This window comes from Dermochelys coriacea, chromosome 1 (genome assembly GCF_009764565.3).
Source record: "Dermochelys coriacea isolate rDerCor1 chromosome 1, rDerCor1.pri.v4, whole genome shotgun sequence".
In the NCBI taxonomy this organism is placed as follows: Eukaryota; Metazoa; Chordata; order Testudines; family Dermochelyidae; genus Dermochelys; species Dermochelys coriacea.
The window spans coordinates 253680746-253697151 of NC_050068.2; the positions used below are offsets into that span (position 1 = coordinate 253680746).

General features: G+C 40.9%; 2 protein-coding genes across 8 annotated transcripts in view; one reads left to right on the forward strand and one right to left on the reverse strand.

The window, feature by feature from the left end:
• The window catches only part of WASHC4 (WASH complex subunit 4), a 61795-nt gene extending 57376 nt beyond the window's left edge, over positions 1 to 4419 (forward strand). For both annotated transcript variants that reach the window (XM_038387703.2, XM_043519556.1), the window contains one exon: positions 1034 to 4419. In XM_038387703.2, the coding sequence (XP_038243631.1) occupies positions 1034 to 1101 (68 nt within the window). In that variant the 3' untranslated portion in view covers positions 1102 to 4419. The remainder of the gene's footprint in view (positions 1 to 1033) is intronic.
• The window catches only part of APPL2 (adaptor protein, phosphotyrosine interacting with PH domain and leucine zipper 2), a 91775-nt gene that overhangs the window by 32440 nt on the left and 42929 nt on the right, over positions 1 to 16406 (reverse strand). For 4 of the 6 annotated variants that reach the window (XM_043519564.1, XM_038387756.2, XM_038387800.2 and 1 more), the window contains 5 exons: positions 11217 to 11391; positions 10105 to 10141; positions 9821 to 9961; positions 7289 to 7336; positions 5262 to 6357 (listed from right to left, as the gene is read on the reverse strand). In XM_043519564.1, the coding sequence (XP_043375499.1) occupies positions 6229 to 6357; positions 7289 to 7336; positions 9821 to 9961; positions 10105 to 10141; positions 11217 to 11391 (530 nt within the window). In that variant the 3' untranslated portion in view covers positions 5262 to 6228. Of the gene's footprint in view, positions 1 to 5261; positions 6358 to 6410; positions 7187 to 7288; positions 7337 to 9820; positions 9962 to 10104; positions 10142 to 11216; positions 11392 to 16406 lie in introns of those variants that run through there. The other 2 variants (XM_043519573.1, XM_038387778.2) reach the window with 2 other exon arrangements.

Genomic DNA, 16406 nt, shown 5'->3' on the forward strand with positions numbered 1-16406 from the left:
CTAAAGTCTCTCTTGGGCAGGGAGAGTTAGCATGTGTGGCTGAAAGCCTATCTCTTTAAAAAATGGAAAGTGCTCACAAGGATTGTGAGGTAGATATATGGTTGTCCCAAGGAATTTAGGAAAATTGCTATAGTTAATCCCACACAGGTGAATGCAGTGAAGTTGAAAACAGAATTAGTAGCCTTTGGCCAGCAAATGCCTCTTTTAAAGGTAATACAACCTAAACTTCCTGTCTGTAGTTCTGGAAGGTTCCTACCACAGATGTTATGAGTTTTTGGCTAAAAACACACACAATTTTTCATTTAAAAAATGTAAATAAAATGTGCCACTGTAAGTGTGCCAGAAACAACAAGGAAATAAACAGAACAAGGGGACTGTCCTGAAAGGATCCATTATTATTTCTACCAAGGGAAGCTGGCTAGTTCACTAAGGAAACTTTTTTTAGGATGAAATAGCATTAGTTTGTCATGTACATTTTTAAAATTTCTATTCACTCTGAGTGGAGATGCTCAAATTACTATTCAGACTTTAAAAAAAAAAAAAAGACAAATACTGTGATAACTTTGAGTTAACCAGCCACAATTATATAGAGTATTCCTCTAAAAGACACTTCAGGGTAAGTATTCATAGTCATGGTAAACTTGCCAATCATGTGCAAAGTGTGTTCTGCAGTAGTCAAGGCTTGAAAGTTTATGCTAAATTGAAATGCTTTGAATGAAGTAATATCACAGGCTTTCCCTTCAGTGTTTAGACCTTAATTTTGCAAAGCACTCCAGCACTTCGCTCAAGTGAGTAGTCCCACTGACTGGGACTAACCACAGGAGCAAAGTTGTGCACACAAGTGCTTTGCAGGGTCAGGGCCTTATTGCTGCACAGTCAGTTAGGATATCTCAGTCCAGAGAATAGAACTGGAATGTTCATGGCATACAGCAAGCTTACTTTTCACAATGTCTGGTTAAAACAAATTATTGTTTTAAATATAACATATCTATTAGTTTCAACTTCTCTTTTTAATTCTTTTTTTCTTCTGTAGAAGAATCTGTTAAAACAAGCAATGGAGACCTCTCCACTGCTGCCCCTGCAGATCCTGTTGTGAAATGATATTGCTGGTATGCGTTATTTGTATGAGCTATCAGAATTATTCATTATCCTGTTCTTGCCAATAACTTTTTGTAGGGATAAAATCTCTAGATTTGATTTACCTGTTGTGTTAAAATCAATAGAAAATGGTACAATACTGTAGTAGTACCCACTGGGCTGCTATAGCTGACTGTGTCTCTGTATTTCCTTTGGAAAACCCTATTTTTCAGGAGTTTATTAGATTATTTACAGAATTTTGCTCTGAGCTGAAATGCAGCATGTAAAACCTTGATTTAGGAACAATTGTTTTCTTAAGTTACAGAAGTGCAGATCAAAATTATTAGTTTACTAATTTCAGATGTTTTCTTGCATCTCTAACTTTAAAACATCACTTTAAAAAACCTTGTAGGCCTTTGTTCCATGGTTAGCGCTAGGGCATTTTGATCTTTTCAACCAGGAAAAACACTTAAAGACAGACATAATTTGCATTTCTAGTATCTTATTGTCTGAAAAATAATTTGGGTGCTGGGAATGCATCATATCCAGAGCATATGTGGCACTTAATACTGTAGTCACATACCACACTATAATGATGCTCTGCATACCTTGTGAATGTAAATTGAGACTGATACACAGTTCAGAAACCCTTATTAATGTTAGCATATCTCAAAGCCTGTATCTTTCATTGATATTGATCCACTGGCATATCATCTGACCTAAAGGGATTAGGGCCCCTTCAGTAGCTCACTTTCCCTGCCTTTTCTTCTTTCATACCAAAGAAGGGGAGACAAAGGAAAACTAAGCTAATGAAACTACTTTAGGTTTACACTGAAGGCCTGACTTTCATCTACAAAAGTAAGGAAATTCAGAGAGGAGAAAACCAGAGTTAGCGCTTCCTCTTATGACCAGGCACTGTATGAACGGGTGTCTGAATATTTAAGTGATCTTACATTTCATGAATGCTGTAGTACCTAAGCACAAGTTTCAGCCTCAAGTCTGTATCTCCTTACCTTTTTAGGTCTGTTACACCCTTTGTGTTGTCCAAATATAGTCTTACATGCTTTATGATCAACAATAATTGCACTGCAGGCTATAAAAGCTGCTGTACACTGTGAGAATTCTGTATAACTTAAACATGTGCTTACTAGTTTTGTAGATTGTGCAAGAGTTAGACAAGTTATCCAGATTCCTGATTCAAGCAAATGGCTAGACTTATCTTAACATTAAGTGCCAGTTACCACTAACTATGAAAAGATACTGTTATGTTTTAATCGCCCAGAATATAAAACAATGCCTTGCTAGCTAAATAACACGTCAGTTAGTTTAACTGTGACGTGCAGTTTTTGGCACATCTGGTATGTTTTATTGGACCACAGTTGCCAGTCTCATCTCCTAATTACAGTGCAAGATGCTGTTTTATAAATGTTTCATAATTACTCCAAAGCTGGTCATTGATTATATATATGTATATGACAAATATAATGTGTGACACACCTGATATTTGCCCCCCAATCAGTCACTGATTCATGTAGAAATCTAGGACAAATGAGGTTTTGTTGAAATTGAAGGGACCGGACTGGCATAGAATTTTTTTTCCCCTAATGCTGAAACCATGATGCAGAAGCATCACAAACCGTTTACTTGGCTGCACTCATTAAATCCTTTATTTACAATTTGTCATAATTGCTGAGATGGCCCTAAAGAGTGCTGCATACCCTAATTTGTATTTGTTTGAAGTGCTGTTTTATTTCGATGAGACTTTCATACTTAATTTGTAATTATTTTAAATTATTTGTGTCTAGTTTGACCTCTTTGGGCCAATAGAAAACATTTTCAGCAGTGCTGCTACTACTGCTAACTTCCCTGCTCCTGTATGTGCATATACATATGTTGCTGTTCCAGAACAATCTTCAGTCCTATAGTTCACAGGTTCTTGGGGGTCTGAAGAATCTGGGGCTAGAGAGTCTCTCACTTCTCCAGTAGATTGACTCTATGTAAACATGTACATTGATGGCATATCTATGCTATAATAAAGTCTGTACTTTTCCTTTTGCCCTGTCATTTGGAAGAATGCTATTACAAACCCTTAATACTTCACAGTTAATCTTGGGTAGTGTATATGCCTGATCTATACAGTGCAAACAGATTAGTGTGGTTCCAGTGACTGAAATTCCACAAAGGACTGAAGGCTATTTTTAGTACCCTGTTTAGAGGTAGCATATGTGGATGTATGTGTGAATATATACATATGTACAATGATAACTCTTCTTGCTAATATAGGATTGTAGTTAATATATTTGGAACATCTCCCTATGCAGTAGAATCTCACTAATGGGGGCAACCATTGTATGGATTCATTCAGTTTCAAGCTGGAACACGGGCACACTCCCACATGTGCCAGTGCAGGAGAGCTCCACATTAAATCCATCCATTTTACTAGGGATTATAATTGCCTGCTGTGCTACTACAGTGAAAACCTGGCCCAGCAGCTCTTGCATGATTGTGGAAGTGAGGCTCTGGGCTGCAGAAGGCAGAAACTTGGAAAGTTGCTGTTGCCACTTCACTCCAAAAAGCCCTTGTTAGTGAGAGAACAAGGATGGCCATGGCTGGCTTCATTTTGCTGAGGACTGATAGATTAGCTCCCCTTTTCCTTTCAGTCAGGAATTGGGGGGAGTGGGGGAAATTGCTGAAAGCTGCCTGTCTTTGCAAGAATGCAGCAGCAATTGCCCTCACTTATTCCTGTAGCTGGGCTGAGTGTCACAGGAAGCAGAAGTGTAGTAACAGCCCTTTTAAAAGCCCATGACCCTCTCCTGATTGAAGAATATGGCAGCCAATCAAGCAGCAACAAAGCCCAGCTTTACAAATCCCTCTGCCCCCCCCCCATTTTCCTTCCCCTACAACAGCAGTACTGGGGGAGAAGTCTGCATCTAGTATGTGCTCTAGTCTGATTTCAGGGTCTTACTGAATGCAAGATTAATCTCATGTGCCCTTTCCATTGGCCCAATTTGGGGTGGGGGAAGAGATTCCACTGTGATGGCTCCACTAACAGCTGACCTGTCTACACTTCAGTGAGCAGCTAATATGCTTCCAGTGTATATCTGTAGGCTGATGGCTTGCTGAAGTGCAGATTCTTGAGATCCTACTGCATTCTGTAAGTTAGAGGGAAATTTGAAAATGGGTGTCATCAATGGCCATCCAATGTAAAGTTCAATTTCTCAGGTATGAAGGACCAAATGTAACATGTATTATTAACTCATTTTACAAAAAGGGTATTTTATTACCTCTCTTTTTTTGGTTCTGAGTACACTATGTACAGAAAGTTAATAAATGTAATTTTGAAATCATTCTATAATTTTTTGTCTTCATAGTTCTGTAAGCAGGTTTCAGTTTTCCTTTCATAAAAATAGGTAATAGTGTGGCTGTTCTTACAAAGCAGTGCTTGTGTGGCAGGAGTAAAGTGAACAAATCCATACAGAGGGTTGGAGAAGTAATTTGCTCTAATTATAATTAACTTGCATGGTACTCACATTCAAACATTCAATGATGGGTGTCCAGCCTTCATCATACTGATTCCATGCAAAATGGGCATCTGCAAAGATATTTTAGAAGATCCTCCTCCTTGTCTTGTTCTAGTTAACCTTAAGCTCTCTAGTATCCGAGGGTGGGAGGGATAGCTCAGTGATTTGAGCATTGGCCTGCTCAACCCAGGGTTGAGAGTTGAATCCTTGAGGGGGCCATTTAGGGATCTGGGGCAAAAATTGGGGATTGGTCCTGCTTTGAGCAGGGGATTGGACTAGATGGCCTCCTGAGGTTCCTTCCAACCCTTATATTTGCTATGATCAGAAAAGCTAATTTAATTGGTTCTAAGCAATCAGCTAAGTTTTTTTTAAATGAAACTAGATATAGAGAACAGCATGAACCAATGCTATATGGGTTCCTCACTCGGACAGTTTTAGAAGGTTTTCCTGTGGTGTCTGTCTCAAGTATTTGCCTCTGCATACAGTCTTCAGTGATCTGACAGACCAGCTGCTTCTCGACTATGCAACACAAAATGGCCAAACCTCCACAAGCAAGTCCTGTATAACTTACTACAAATGAAACTGGAGAAAACTCCCTAGCCAGTGCACAAAGTGCCTCATTTCAGGCAAGCTCTGTGAAAACACCAGTCACTATACCACAGATTTATAATCTAGCATTTTATTGGTAAACTTTTTTTAATTGAAGACTGTTGCAGACCATCAGACTTTATATTTCACCATAAAATTAATGTTAAACTTACATCCATACTTAATGCTACAGACATATTGACTTCTGACCCTTATCCATGGCTGCTGCTTTGAAGAAGCTTAACCATATAAAAACCACACACAAACATGCAAATTCCTTGACTATTTCTGGATTCTGTTTGCATTTAGTTGTATTTAAAACTAACAAATCCAGGAGTTTTTATATCCAGGATTTATACATTCTGTAATTGAGTAAGTGTGGTCCCCATGAAGATGAATAGGCACTTAAATTTATTTTGTAAGCTTATTTTAGGAGCAATACAAAAATAGATTAATAGGAAAAAATTAGTGTTTATCAAATAGTTTTGTAAATAGACTAGCACAAAAGATGAACTTGTTACACTTAAAGTACACTAGAAACTAGAAAACTTCATTTACAAATAAAGTAAATAGTGCATTTTTCTTAACCTTCGTTCAGATACACTATATCATGCAAACTATAGAAATTACTGATGACTATGGATACAAAATTTCTACAGTGGCCTAATTTTCAGGGAGGCTGAGCATAACTCCAACTCAAGTCAATGAGAAGGTGATCAGTACCTCCAAACTAACCAAAAGTGTATGAATGTGATATTAACCTTTTGCTTTGAACAGTCAGCATTTTTCAGCTGACTGCCAGCACCAAGGGGTTAACATTGAAACATTCTACAAAAGATTGTCAGCTATTCCAAACCCAGAAGGCAAAATTCTGCTCTCATTCCATGCTCCAAATCAAGAGAAACTACACTCAGTTACTCCTTAGTGTAAGAGAGGAGAGAATCTGGCCTAGGGGGTGCACAAACACTTGAAAACCAGAGATCTTTGCAAAAAAGACACCCTGCTTTCCCCCTTCCCAACCAACATACAAGGAATGAAAAGTTTATGCTTCTGACTCCTCCCCCCTTTCTTCAGGTATGGCTCCATCCTCTGATTGGTCATTCAATAATTTGAATTTTCCATCATTTGTTAGTGGCATGGACATCATTAACTGAGCTAGTGCTTCTGGATCCTGAAATGAAGATGTTAACGAATACTAAGTTCAACAAGCTGTGTGTTTTTTTAAGCATATAGAACTTCTGTTCAAGGTTGTGTTCTCTGCATGAGATTTTAAAATTAGCACTCTATGTAAATGAGATTTTGGCCCCAATCCTGGAGAAACAAACAAAGCCCTTGCAGTTCAGTAGGACTACTTGTGCATAAAATTAAACACATGACTTTTCAGGATTAGAGCTTTCATTTGCTGCTCTTGCCTAGCATTACTACTCCAGCCCTTGAAAAAATTGGTGAAAGTGGTGGGTAACTTGTCAACTAATGAAGAAATAATGAATTTACCCAGTTTTCTGGGAGAAGGGTACTTTTGCTTATTGTGCAAACTATTTTTTCCAGAGAAAACTGTTGATACATCTAACTTGTTTTGGAACTTGTGACATCAGAAACGTGTAGGAAAATTTTGGAAAATCATGATTTTCTTATATGAATCTTCACAATTGTAACTTTCACTTCTTTTGGGTGGAAAAACCACATCCTAACTTTTCAGCCCAGAGGAGAAGAGTTGGGGATAGTTACAGTGAAGGATGAATGCGGGAAGCTCAATTTTAGGTTCCTTTTTCCACTAACTTAGAGCGCATATTTTTAAACTTGACAAGGATTTCCCTGCAGCGGACAATTGCGCATGTTTTTATGTATTATATAAATAAAAATTTGATTTAGGTTGGTACAGAATCAGATTAAATGTAAACTTGTGCTGTTTAGCTGATTGAGTTAAATGCATGTCTGTGTTCACTGTGCAGTAGCAGCAGTAGTCTTCAGATCTCACATTGTTTTGTGTTTTATATACGCTGTAAGATAGCCAAACAGTGCAGTCAAATTTATGGGACATAAATGAGCATTACAATGAGAGATTGGTGAGGGGAAATCAAAATAAAACAAGTATACTTCACCTTTTGAGCCTCAATAATTTCCTTTCCCAAGCTTATTGCATAACAAATCTGCAAAAAAAAAATGTAAGTGGATTTTAAAAATCTGCTAAGTTTTACTAAAAACTAACTTGTATGAAGCATGAATGAAAAAATCATCTGAGACCGTTCATGTAGCAAAAGCATCTTTTTTTAAAAAAAAAGCCTGTTATAGAAATGGATGTCTAAATATGTTTTGTTTTTAGAGTAGCAGCCGTGTTAATCTGTATCCGCAAAAAGAAAAGGAGGACTTGTGGTACCTTAGAGACTAACATTTATTTGAGCATAAGCTTGGGTGAGCTACAGCTCACATCTGTTTTACAAAATTAGGGTCTGCTCCAATGCTTACTGAAGTCAATGGAAAGACTAGGGGCTTCAATGGACCCTTAGTGACCTAAAGCATTATGACACTCAGCTTTTAGATGCTTGGGAAATCACAGAAACACCACTAAGCTCCACAACACTAAACTCCCTGTACAAAGAATGGGGAGAGAGAGGTGTCTAAGAATGCAATCCACAAAAAGCCAGCATGCTAGGCAGGGAGCCACCTAAGAGGGTTGCATCCTAAGAACTACTCTCTCATGAAGATAGACACCTAATTCCGGGCTGCAGGGATGTGCCTCGCTCTGCCTGTGATTCACAAGCAGGAACCTGCTGCCTGGAATCAGGCACTTAACTTGCTTCCTGGGAGAAGGAATTACGCACCACCTCACTCCGCACAGAACAGCTGGAGGCTGTGGTGGCGATATACACCTCACAACTTCTAGCCCCATGGTTAGAGCACTCACTAAGGATGAGGGAGACCCAGGTTCAATCGGCCGTGCCCCCCGCCCCAAGGCAGAGGGGGAGAGGATTTGATTGAAGAGGATCTCTCACCAGAGCTCTAACTATTGAGCTGTGGGCTATTCTGATGTGGGCTCCTGAAGTTTTTCGTAGGAGTGGGTGGGTGAGATTCTGTGGCCTGCGCTGTGCAGGAGGTTGGACTAGATGATCAGAATGGTCCCTTCTGACTTTAGTATCTATGAATTTCTCCTGTTGAAGCTGTTCCATTTTGGATAAATACTTAGTCACTGGGCAAGAGAGAATGATGCTGTAGTTCAGTGGTTAGGATACCTACCTGGGAGGTGGGAGACTAAGCTCCAGTCTCTCTGCTTCTATGACTAATTATTTATACAAAGTTGAACAACTTCAACAGGAGAGAGAGAGAGAGAAAGAAACACCCACATCAGCATGAAATTGGGAGGCAGGTGCCTAACTTAGGTGGATCAGGGCCTTAGTTACTAATGAAAAAGCTCTTCTACATCAGTAGTGGTCTTAAGAATGCAGAACAAAATGGTGGGCTTGTCCATCCCATCTTTATCTACTTGTTTTTGTACAGCCTTCTGTTATCTCGTGCAGCTGTATCCATTAGTATCAAACCAGAGACATATTCTGCCTTGTTTTCTCTAAATTGTTGTAAAGTCTGGGAGATTAGGAAATGAGTTAACACTCCCACTATCCCACAATTCATTTTTCCTTAAAGGTAGTTAGAGAGAAAATATGGGTGAGGTAAGATCTTCTACCAGTTCATGAGAGAGACAAGCTTTTGAGCCACACAGTGCTCTTCAGGTCTTGAATGGTCCCTTAGAATGTGTGTTATTTATGCTAAACAATCTGTTCCACCTTGCATTTAGCTGTCACACTGGGAGGACCTTTCCCAGACCTGAAGAAGAGCTCTGTGTAGCTTGAAAGCTTGTCTCTTTCACCGATACACATGGATCCAATAAAAGAGATTACCTCATGCAACTTCTCTCTCTAATAGCCTGGAACTGACACGGCTCCAACTAAACTACATATAACAACTTAAACGTAGCTGTCACAACACAGGTGACAACCTTACTTTTGCCAGCATTGGTGCTGGACACTGACTCCTAAGACCCTAGATCAGGGGTGGGCAAACTTTTGGCCTGAGGGCCACATCAGGGTTGCAAAACTGCATGGAGGGCCAGGTAGGGAAGGCAGTGCCTCCCCAAACAGCCTGGCCCCTGCCCCCTTCTGCTCCCCCACCCTCCCCTTGCTTCCTGTCTCCTGACTGCCCCATCCCCTATCCAACTGCACCCCGCCCCCTTACCATGCCACTTGGAGCAGCAGGAGCTTGCAGCCACGCCACCGCGCTGCCCAGCAGTAGAAGGCCAGAGCGCTGGTGGTGCAGCAAGCTGAGGCTGCAGAGGAGGGGCCGGGGCAAGCCTCCCCAGCTGGGAGCTCAAGGGCCAGGCAGGACAGGCCCGCAGGCTATAGTTTGCCCACCTCTGCCCCAGATAGTAGCATCAGCATTCACACAAGTTCCTTTCTTTTTCTGTGCCTGGACTTATGCCATCTCATTTCCCTCAATCATTAGATTAAGAATAAAGGAATCCAGCTGACTCTGTTTCTGTAACATTCCCTCTATAGGAGGCTTCCTAAAGGCAGACAGACATGAGGATTAATTTTTTTTAATAAACTGTATAAAAATAAAATATAAATTATCAATCACAAGACCTTTTCGCCTTCTGTGTTGCTCTCAAAAATATTCGCGCTCATGGATTCTTCCCCCAGAGACTCAGTGACACGGACCACAAAACCAATCAGTCTCTTGTTATCCTGATGGGCAGCAAACTGCGTCACACTGGCAAGTTCAAACTGAAAAGCACATTAGAGAACTTTAAGGTCAACTAGATTGGGAGACTGATCCTCTCTGGGATTAAATGTCATCAGTGCAGAGGGAAACAATCAAAGATGTTGCAATTATTTAAACTTTACTATCAACACAAAGAATTACTTACAGTTGTTCGTGTAACTTGGGTTTGAGGATCTATTAACCTGCAATTATAAGAAGTGCTCAGTATTCTTACTTAAAACTTCTGTAATGACTTCGGCCATATAGCTTAAACCTTTTACAAAAGAAAGAGGATCATTATACCTATTTAACATGGGGAAACTGAGGCACACTTGAATTGATTTGCCTAAAGTCTTGCAGTAGGTCACTGTCAAAGTCAGGAATGGAATTCAGCTCCCTTGACTCCCAACCTAGTGCCCTTTGTCCTGGACCATGCTGCCTTTCTGATAGGCTATCCAAGTTTCCTATGCTATGTGCCATGAACTAGTACTAGACAGGTTTGTAATTGTACATTATCAAATTAATAAAAACATCGAAAATAAAGTTTTTTTTCTCCCCGAGAGACCGACCTGACTTGTGCACTGGCTCTCCTAGCTGAAAGTTTTGATGGGGAGGCAGCTTTGACACTTATTTTAAAGCAATAAAAACCGGACAAGTGATTATTTTGCAGTATTGTGTTTCAAATTCAAAGTGAAGTAAGAGTATCTGCACAGAGGTGATCTTTCTTGACCTCTCTGATACTGTTCTTGAAGTAACATGCAGCCTTGCTGCATCCTGAAAGCTTGGATGGGATGATCTCTAACTTGTGAGAGACAAGAAAGGACCCACTTTAATGTGAGTGGAGTCCTCCACAAAAGCAAATCCCCAGAGCTGGGGCCCACCGAGGTAAGGAAAAAACCCCAATTTCAAACTTTTAGATAATGCTGGAGCAATTTTTGTATTTGTTTATTGCTAGAACTTACACTCTCGCTCTAAAGAGATCTGAGTGGTGGGCCCAGTCATTGATCCGTTACAAAAGGCAATGGTTACAGTGTGGATGCTATAACCCCCTCCACTGTAGTGACACAATTAGCTTTATCATTAAAAAAAATGCCTGTAAGAGTGGGGCTTTTCCCAGTTCAAACTTTTGCTGTTCTGTCTGTAGAGATCCATATGTGCAAATCTCCTACTCTTTGGGGAAAAAGAGGTGGTGTATTTAAAAATAGCTGTCGCCTGTAGATACCTCAAATGGAAAACAGAACAGTAGGGCTAAGGAGTGTGTTAAGAATTTTACTCTACCTGAGACTCTTGGTTGTGACCATTAGATGGGATTCAGTTGTACGGAAGATGTTATGGATGGCACGAGCAGCCAACACTTGCCTCATAGCTTCATAAATCACCTCATTTGTATCATCTGATTGAACAGCCATAGATCCTAAAAACCGAACTACAAACATCTGCTGCAAGAGTGAATCTGGAAAACAAAGGAATGGTCTCCTGTTCTACATTGATTCATACCTGTGTTCAGAGTTATCTAATATCTAATTTTACTACCAGAACTGTTCTGAAAAACTATGGTCAATTACCAGGTCCTAACTTGGGATAACTGTGCCTTTCACATCATTTCCTCTTCAACCATATTCCCTGTTAGCCAGGTTTTAGTCTTACCCAGCTTTACCAAATGCTTGGATTGCGTGCAAGTGTAACCAATAAGAATTGCAACAAAAATATATTGAAAATTTTGTAACTGATTAATTTTTCATTAAAGTTTTTTCTTTTTGACTTGCCCTAATAATACACTTGGTCTTTCTCTCACTGCTGCTCCAACTCTGATTATTATTGGGTAGTTGGACTGACTGTACAATTTTTAAAAAATGATAAATGAATAATTTTGCATAAAGCCTCATCTTAAATCAAGCTAATCCCTGAGTCTAATCCTCATGTGATAACATTTCCGTTTTCCGGTTTGTTCTGTGGGGTGGCAGGAAAGAAAGCATGGTGATTTCTCCTTTCTCTGTGGTCCTCAGACTTTAATGGCTGCTTTTCTGTTCTAATGAGGCCCTAGTAAGCCTTCCTTGATTACTGCATACTAAGCTAAGTGCTCATCTCCAGAACAAGCTCTTATTTACTATTTGTATTATACAGCAGCACCCAGAACTGTAGGGCCCTACCAAATGTCCATTTTGGTCAGTTGCATAGTCATAGGATTTTAAAATTACTCAATTTCATGGTTTCCGATGTTTACACCTGAAATGTCACGGTGTTGTAACTGTGAGGATCCTGACCCAAAAGGGGGGTCATTGGGAGGGGTCACAAAGCTGTTGTAAGGGCATCACGGGATTGCTTCTGCACTTCCTTCAGACTTGGGCTCTGAAGGCAGCAGCCACGGAGCTTGCTGCAGGCAGCGGAGGTGGGTCTTATCTCCCCCCCCCCAACAGTGGCTGTACAGGAGAAGAGGAAGCTCTGTCCCTCCCCACCCTGCTGGGACTAGGAGCTGGAGTCTGGTGTATGATAGGAGCCCCCAGCTGGGGTATTCCCAGCCCTACCATGTTTCCCCCACTCCAACAGCTAGATTTCACAGAGGAGATCTGATTTCAGACAGCTGCAGCGGCACAGGAGCTAGCAAACAGAGCTCTAAACAGGGGAGTTTGAGTGGGAGTTCTGTTGGAGGAGAAGGTAGTTGTACTTGGTTTTGTATTTTTAGTATTTGTGTGTGTGTGTGTGTAGGGGCTTTGTGCTAGGAGAGCAGCTGAACCCTGCTTAGGGGGTGGGGCTTCTGACTAGAGGTCCTATAAAGGTAGCCAGCCAGTCAGGCAGCGGCACAGGAGCTAGCAAACAGAGCTGTAAACGGGAGTTTGAAAGGGGAGTTTGAAAGAGGAGTTTATATTGTGGTGCTTGTTTGGGGTTTGCTTTTGCTGGGGCGGGAGTGGTCTTTTTGGTGTGGCTTGTGTTTCCCAGATTAACAGAACTTAGGTGGGAAGGCGATGACAGATACGGAGGCAGCTGTGGGAGTGACTCCTATAGTGGAAGACACATTGAGGATGACTGGATGTGGAAGCTGTGGTATGTACATGATCCTGGAAGGGAGACCTGGTAAGAGTTTTGTCTGCATGAAATGCCATCTGATAGAGCTGATGGAGGAAAAAGATTCGAGGTTTGGAGATGCAGGTAGAAAGTCTGGTTGAGTTTAGGAAGGGGTTTGAGCAGATGATGGAGCAAAGATATGAGGTATCTGAAGGGAAAAGCTCAGACTTACAGATGGAAGCAGGGCTGGGGAATTTTGAGGGGAGACTGGGTGAGGAAAGTGGTCAGTGGAAGCATGTGACTAAAAACCAGGCAGAGGAAAAGATGGGCTAGTGAAGGAGAAATAGAGCTTAGGAATAGGTTTGCAGAGTTGGAAAATGAAGAAGGGGCTCAACAGGTACTTGTTGAAGGTGGAAGGGTAAGGAAGAAGAGAAGAGAGGCTAGTCCTATAGGAAAAGGGGAAGAGTCAAGGGAGACTACACCAAATATGAGCCCCAGGAGGATACCGGATGGGTTGAAGAGGATTATAAGGGAAAATAGGAATGGAAAGAACTTGCAGCCAGAGGGAACAGGGGAGAGACTGGAGAATAGCACCGTCACCAGGAAAAGGCAGGTCTATGCGATCGGGGACTCTTTATTGAGAAGAATAGACAGGCCTGTAACTAGAGCTGATCCAGAGAATAGAAGGGTGTGCTGTCTTCCGGGTGCAAAGATACGGGATGTAGACCTGAGGTTGAAAAGGATCCTAAAGGGAGCGGGAAAGAATCCCCTAATTATCCTTCATGTGGGAACAAATGATACAGCTAGATTCTCGCTGCAAAGTATTAAGGGAGACTATGCTAGGCTGGGGAAGACGCTTAAGGAAATTGAGGCTCAGGTGATCTTTAGTGGGATCCTTCCTGTTCCTAGAGAAGGGCAACAAAGGTGTGACAAGATTATGACTGTCAACAGATGGCTTAGGCAGTGGTGCTATAAGGAGGGCTTTGGGATGTATGGCCACTGGGAGGCATTCATGGACAGAGGACAGTTCTCTCGGGATGGACTTCATCTGAGTAGGGAAGGAAATAGACTTCTAGGATCAAGGCTGGCACAACTGATAAAGAGAGCTTTAAACTAGGAATTAGGGGGAGATGGTTGGGAGAGGTCCAGGAAATCTCCACGCCAGATTTTAGCATTGAGAGGAAAGAAGACGAAGTAAGAAAGGATACAGCCGTGGGTAGGAGAATGTATATAAGGAGCGAGGGCGGTGTGGATACTAGTCTAATAGGTTATACTGGCTGTAGAATGACTGTGCCTAATAGGGTACAAAATGTGAGCGAGGCCAAACAGCAAAAATTAAGATGTTTATACACCAATGCGAGGAGCCTAGGTAACAAAATGGAGGAACTAGAACTACTGGTGCAGGAAGTGAAACCAGATATTATAGGGATAACAGAAACATGGTGGAATAGTAGTCATGACTGGACTACAGGTATTGAAGGTATGTGCTGTTTAGGAAAGACAGAAACAAAGGTAAAGGGGGTGGAGTAGCATTGTATATCAATGATGAGGTAGAATGTAAAGAAATAAGAAGCGATGCAATGGATAAGAGTCCGTCTGGGCAAAAATTACATTGGGGAAGAAAACTAGTAAAGCCCCTCCTACGATAGTGCTTGGGGTGTGCTATAGACCTCCGGGATCTAATTTGGATATGGATAGAGCCCTTTTTAATGTCTTTAATAAAGTAAATACTAATGGAAACTGCGTGATCATGGGAGACTTTAACTTCCCAGATATAGACTGGAGGACCAGTGCTAGTAATAATAATAGGGCTCAGATTTTCCTAGATGCGATAGCTGATGGATTCCTTCATCAAGTAGTTGCTGAACCGACTAGAGGGGATGCCATTTTAGATTTAATTTTGGTGAGTAGCGAGGACCTCATAGAAGAAATGGTTGTAGGGGACAATCTTGGCTCAAGTGATCATGAGCTAATTCAGTTCAAACTAAATGGAAGGATTAACAAAAATAAATCTGCAACTAGGGTTTTTGATTTCAAAAAGGGCTGACTTTCAAAAATTAATGAAATTAGTTAGGGAAGTGGATTGGACTGAAGAACTTATGGATCTAAAAGGTAGGGGAGGCCTGGGATTACTTTAAATCAAAGCTGCAGAAGCTATCGGAAGCCTGTATCCCAAGAAAGGGGAAAAAATTTATAGGAAGGAGTTGTAGACCAAGCTGGATGAGCAAGCATCTTAGAGAGGTGATTAAGAAGAAGCAGAAAGCATACAGGGAGTGGAAGATGGGAGGGATCAGCAAGGAAAGCTACCTAATTGAGGTCAGAACACGTAGGGATAAAGTGAGACAGGCTAAAAGTCGAGTAGAGTTGGACCTTGCAAAGGGAATTAAAACCAACAGTAAAAGGTTCTATAGCCATATAAATAAGAAGAAAACTAAAAGAAGAAGTGGGGCCGCTAAACACTGAGGATGGAGTGGAGGTTAAAGATAATCTAGGCATGGCCCAATATCTAAACAAATACTTTGCCTCAGTCTTTAAGGCTAAAGAGGATCTTAGGGATAATGGTAGCATGACAAATGGGAATGAGGATACGGAGATAGATATTATCATATCTGAGGTAGAAGCAAAACTGAAACAGCTTAATGGGACTAAATCGGGGGGCCCAGATAATCTTCATCCAAGAATATTAAAGGAATTGGCACCTGAAATTGCAAGCCCATTAGCAAGAATTTTTAATGAATCTGTAAACTCAGGAGTAGTACCGAATGATTGGAAAATTGCTAATATAGTTCCTATTTTTAAGAAAGGAAAAAAAAGTGATCCGGGTAACTACAGGCCAGTTAGTTTGAGATCTGTAGTATGCAAGGTCCTGGAAAAAATTTTGAAGGAGAAATTAGTTAAGGACATTGAAGTCAATGGTAAATGAGACAAAATACAACACGGTTTTACAAAAGGTAGATCGTGCCAAACCAACCTAATCTCCTTTTTTGAAAAAGTAACAGATTTTTTAGATAAAGGAAATGCAGTGGATCTAATTTACCTATATTTCAGTAAGGCATTTGATACCGTGCTATATGGGGAATTAGTAGTTAAATTGGAGAAGATGGGGATCAATATGAACATCAAAAGGTGGATAAGGAATTGGTTAAAGGGGAGACTGCAACGGGTCCTACTGAAAGGCGAACTGTCAGGTTGGAGGGAGGTTACCAGTGGAGTTCCTCAGGGATCGGTTTTGGGACCAATCTTATTTAATCTTTTTATTACTGACCTTGGCACAAAAAGTGGGAGTGTCCTAATAAAGTTTGCAGATGATACAAAGCTGGGAGGTATTGCCAATTTGGAGAAGGATCAGGATATTATACAGGAGGATCTGGATGACCTTGTAAACTAGAGTAATAGTAATAGGATGAAATTTAATAGTGAGAAGTTTAAGGTTATGCATTTAGGGATTAGCAACAAGAATTTTAG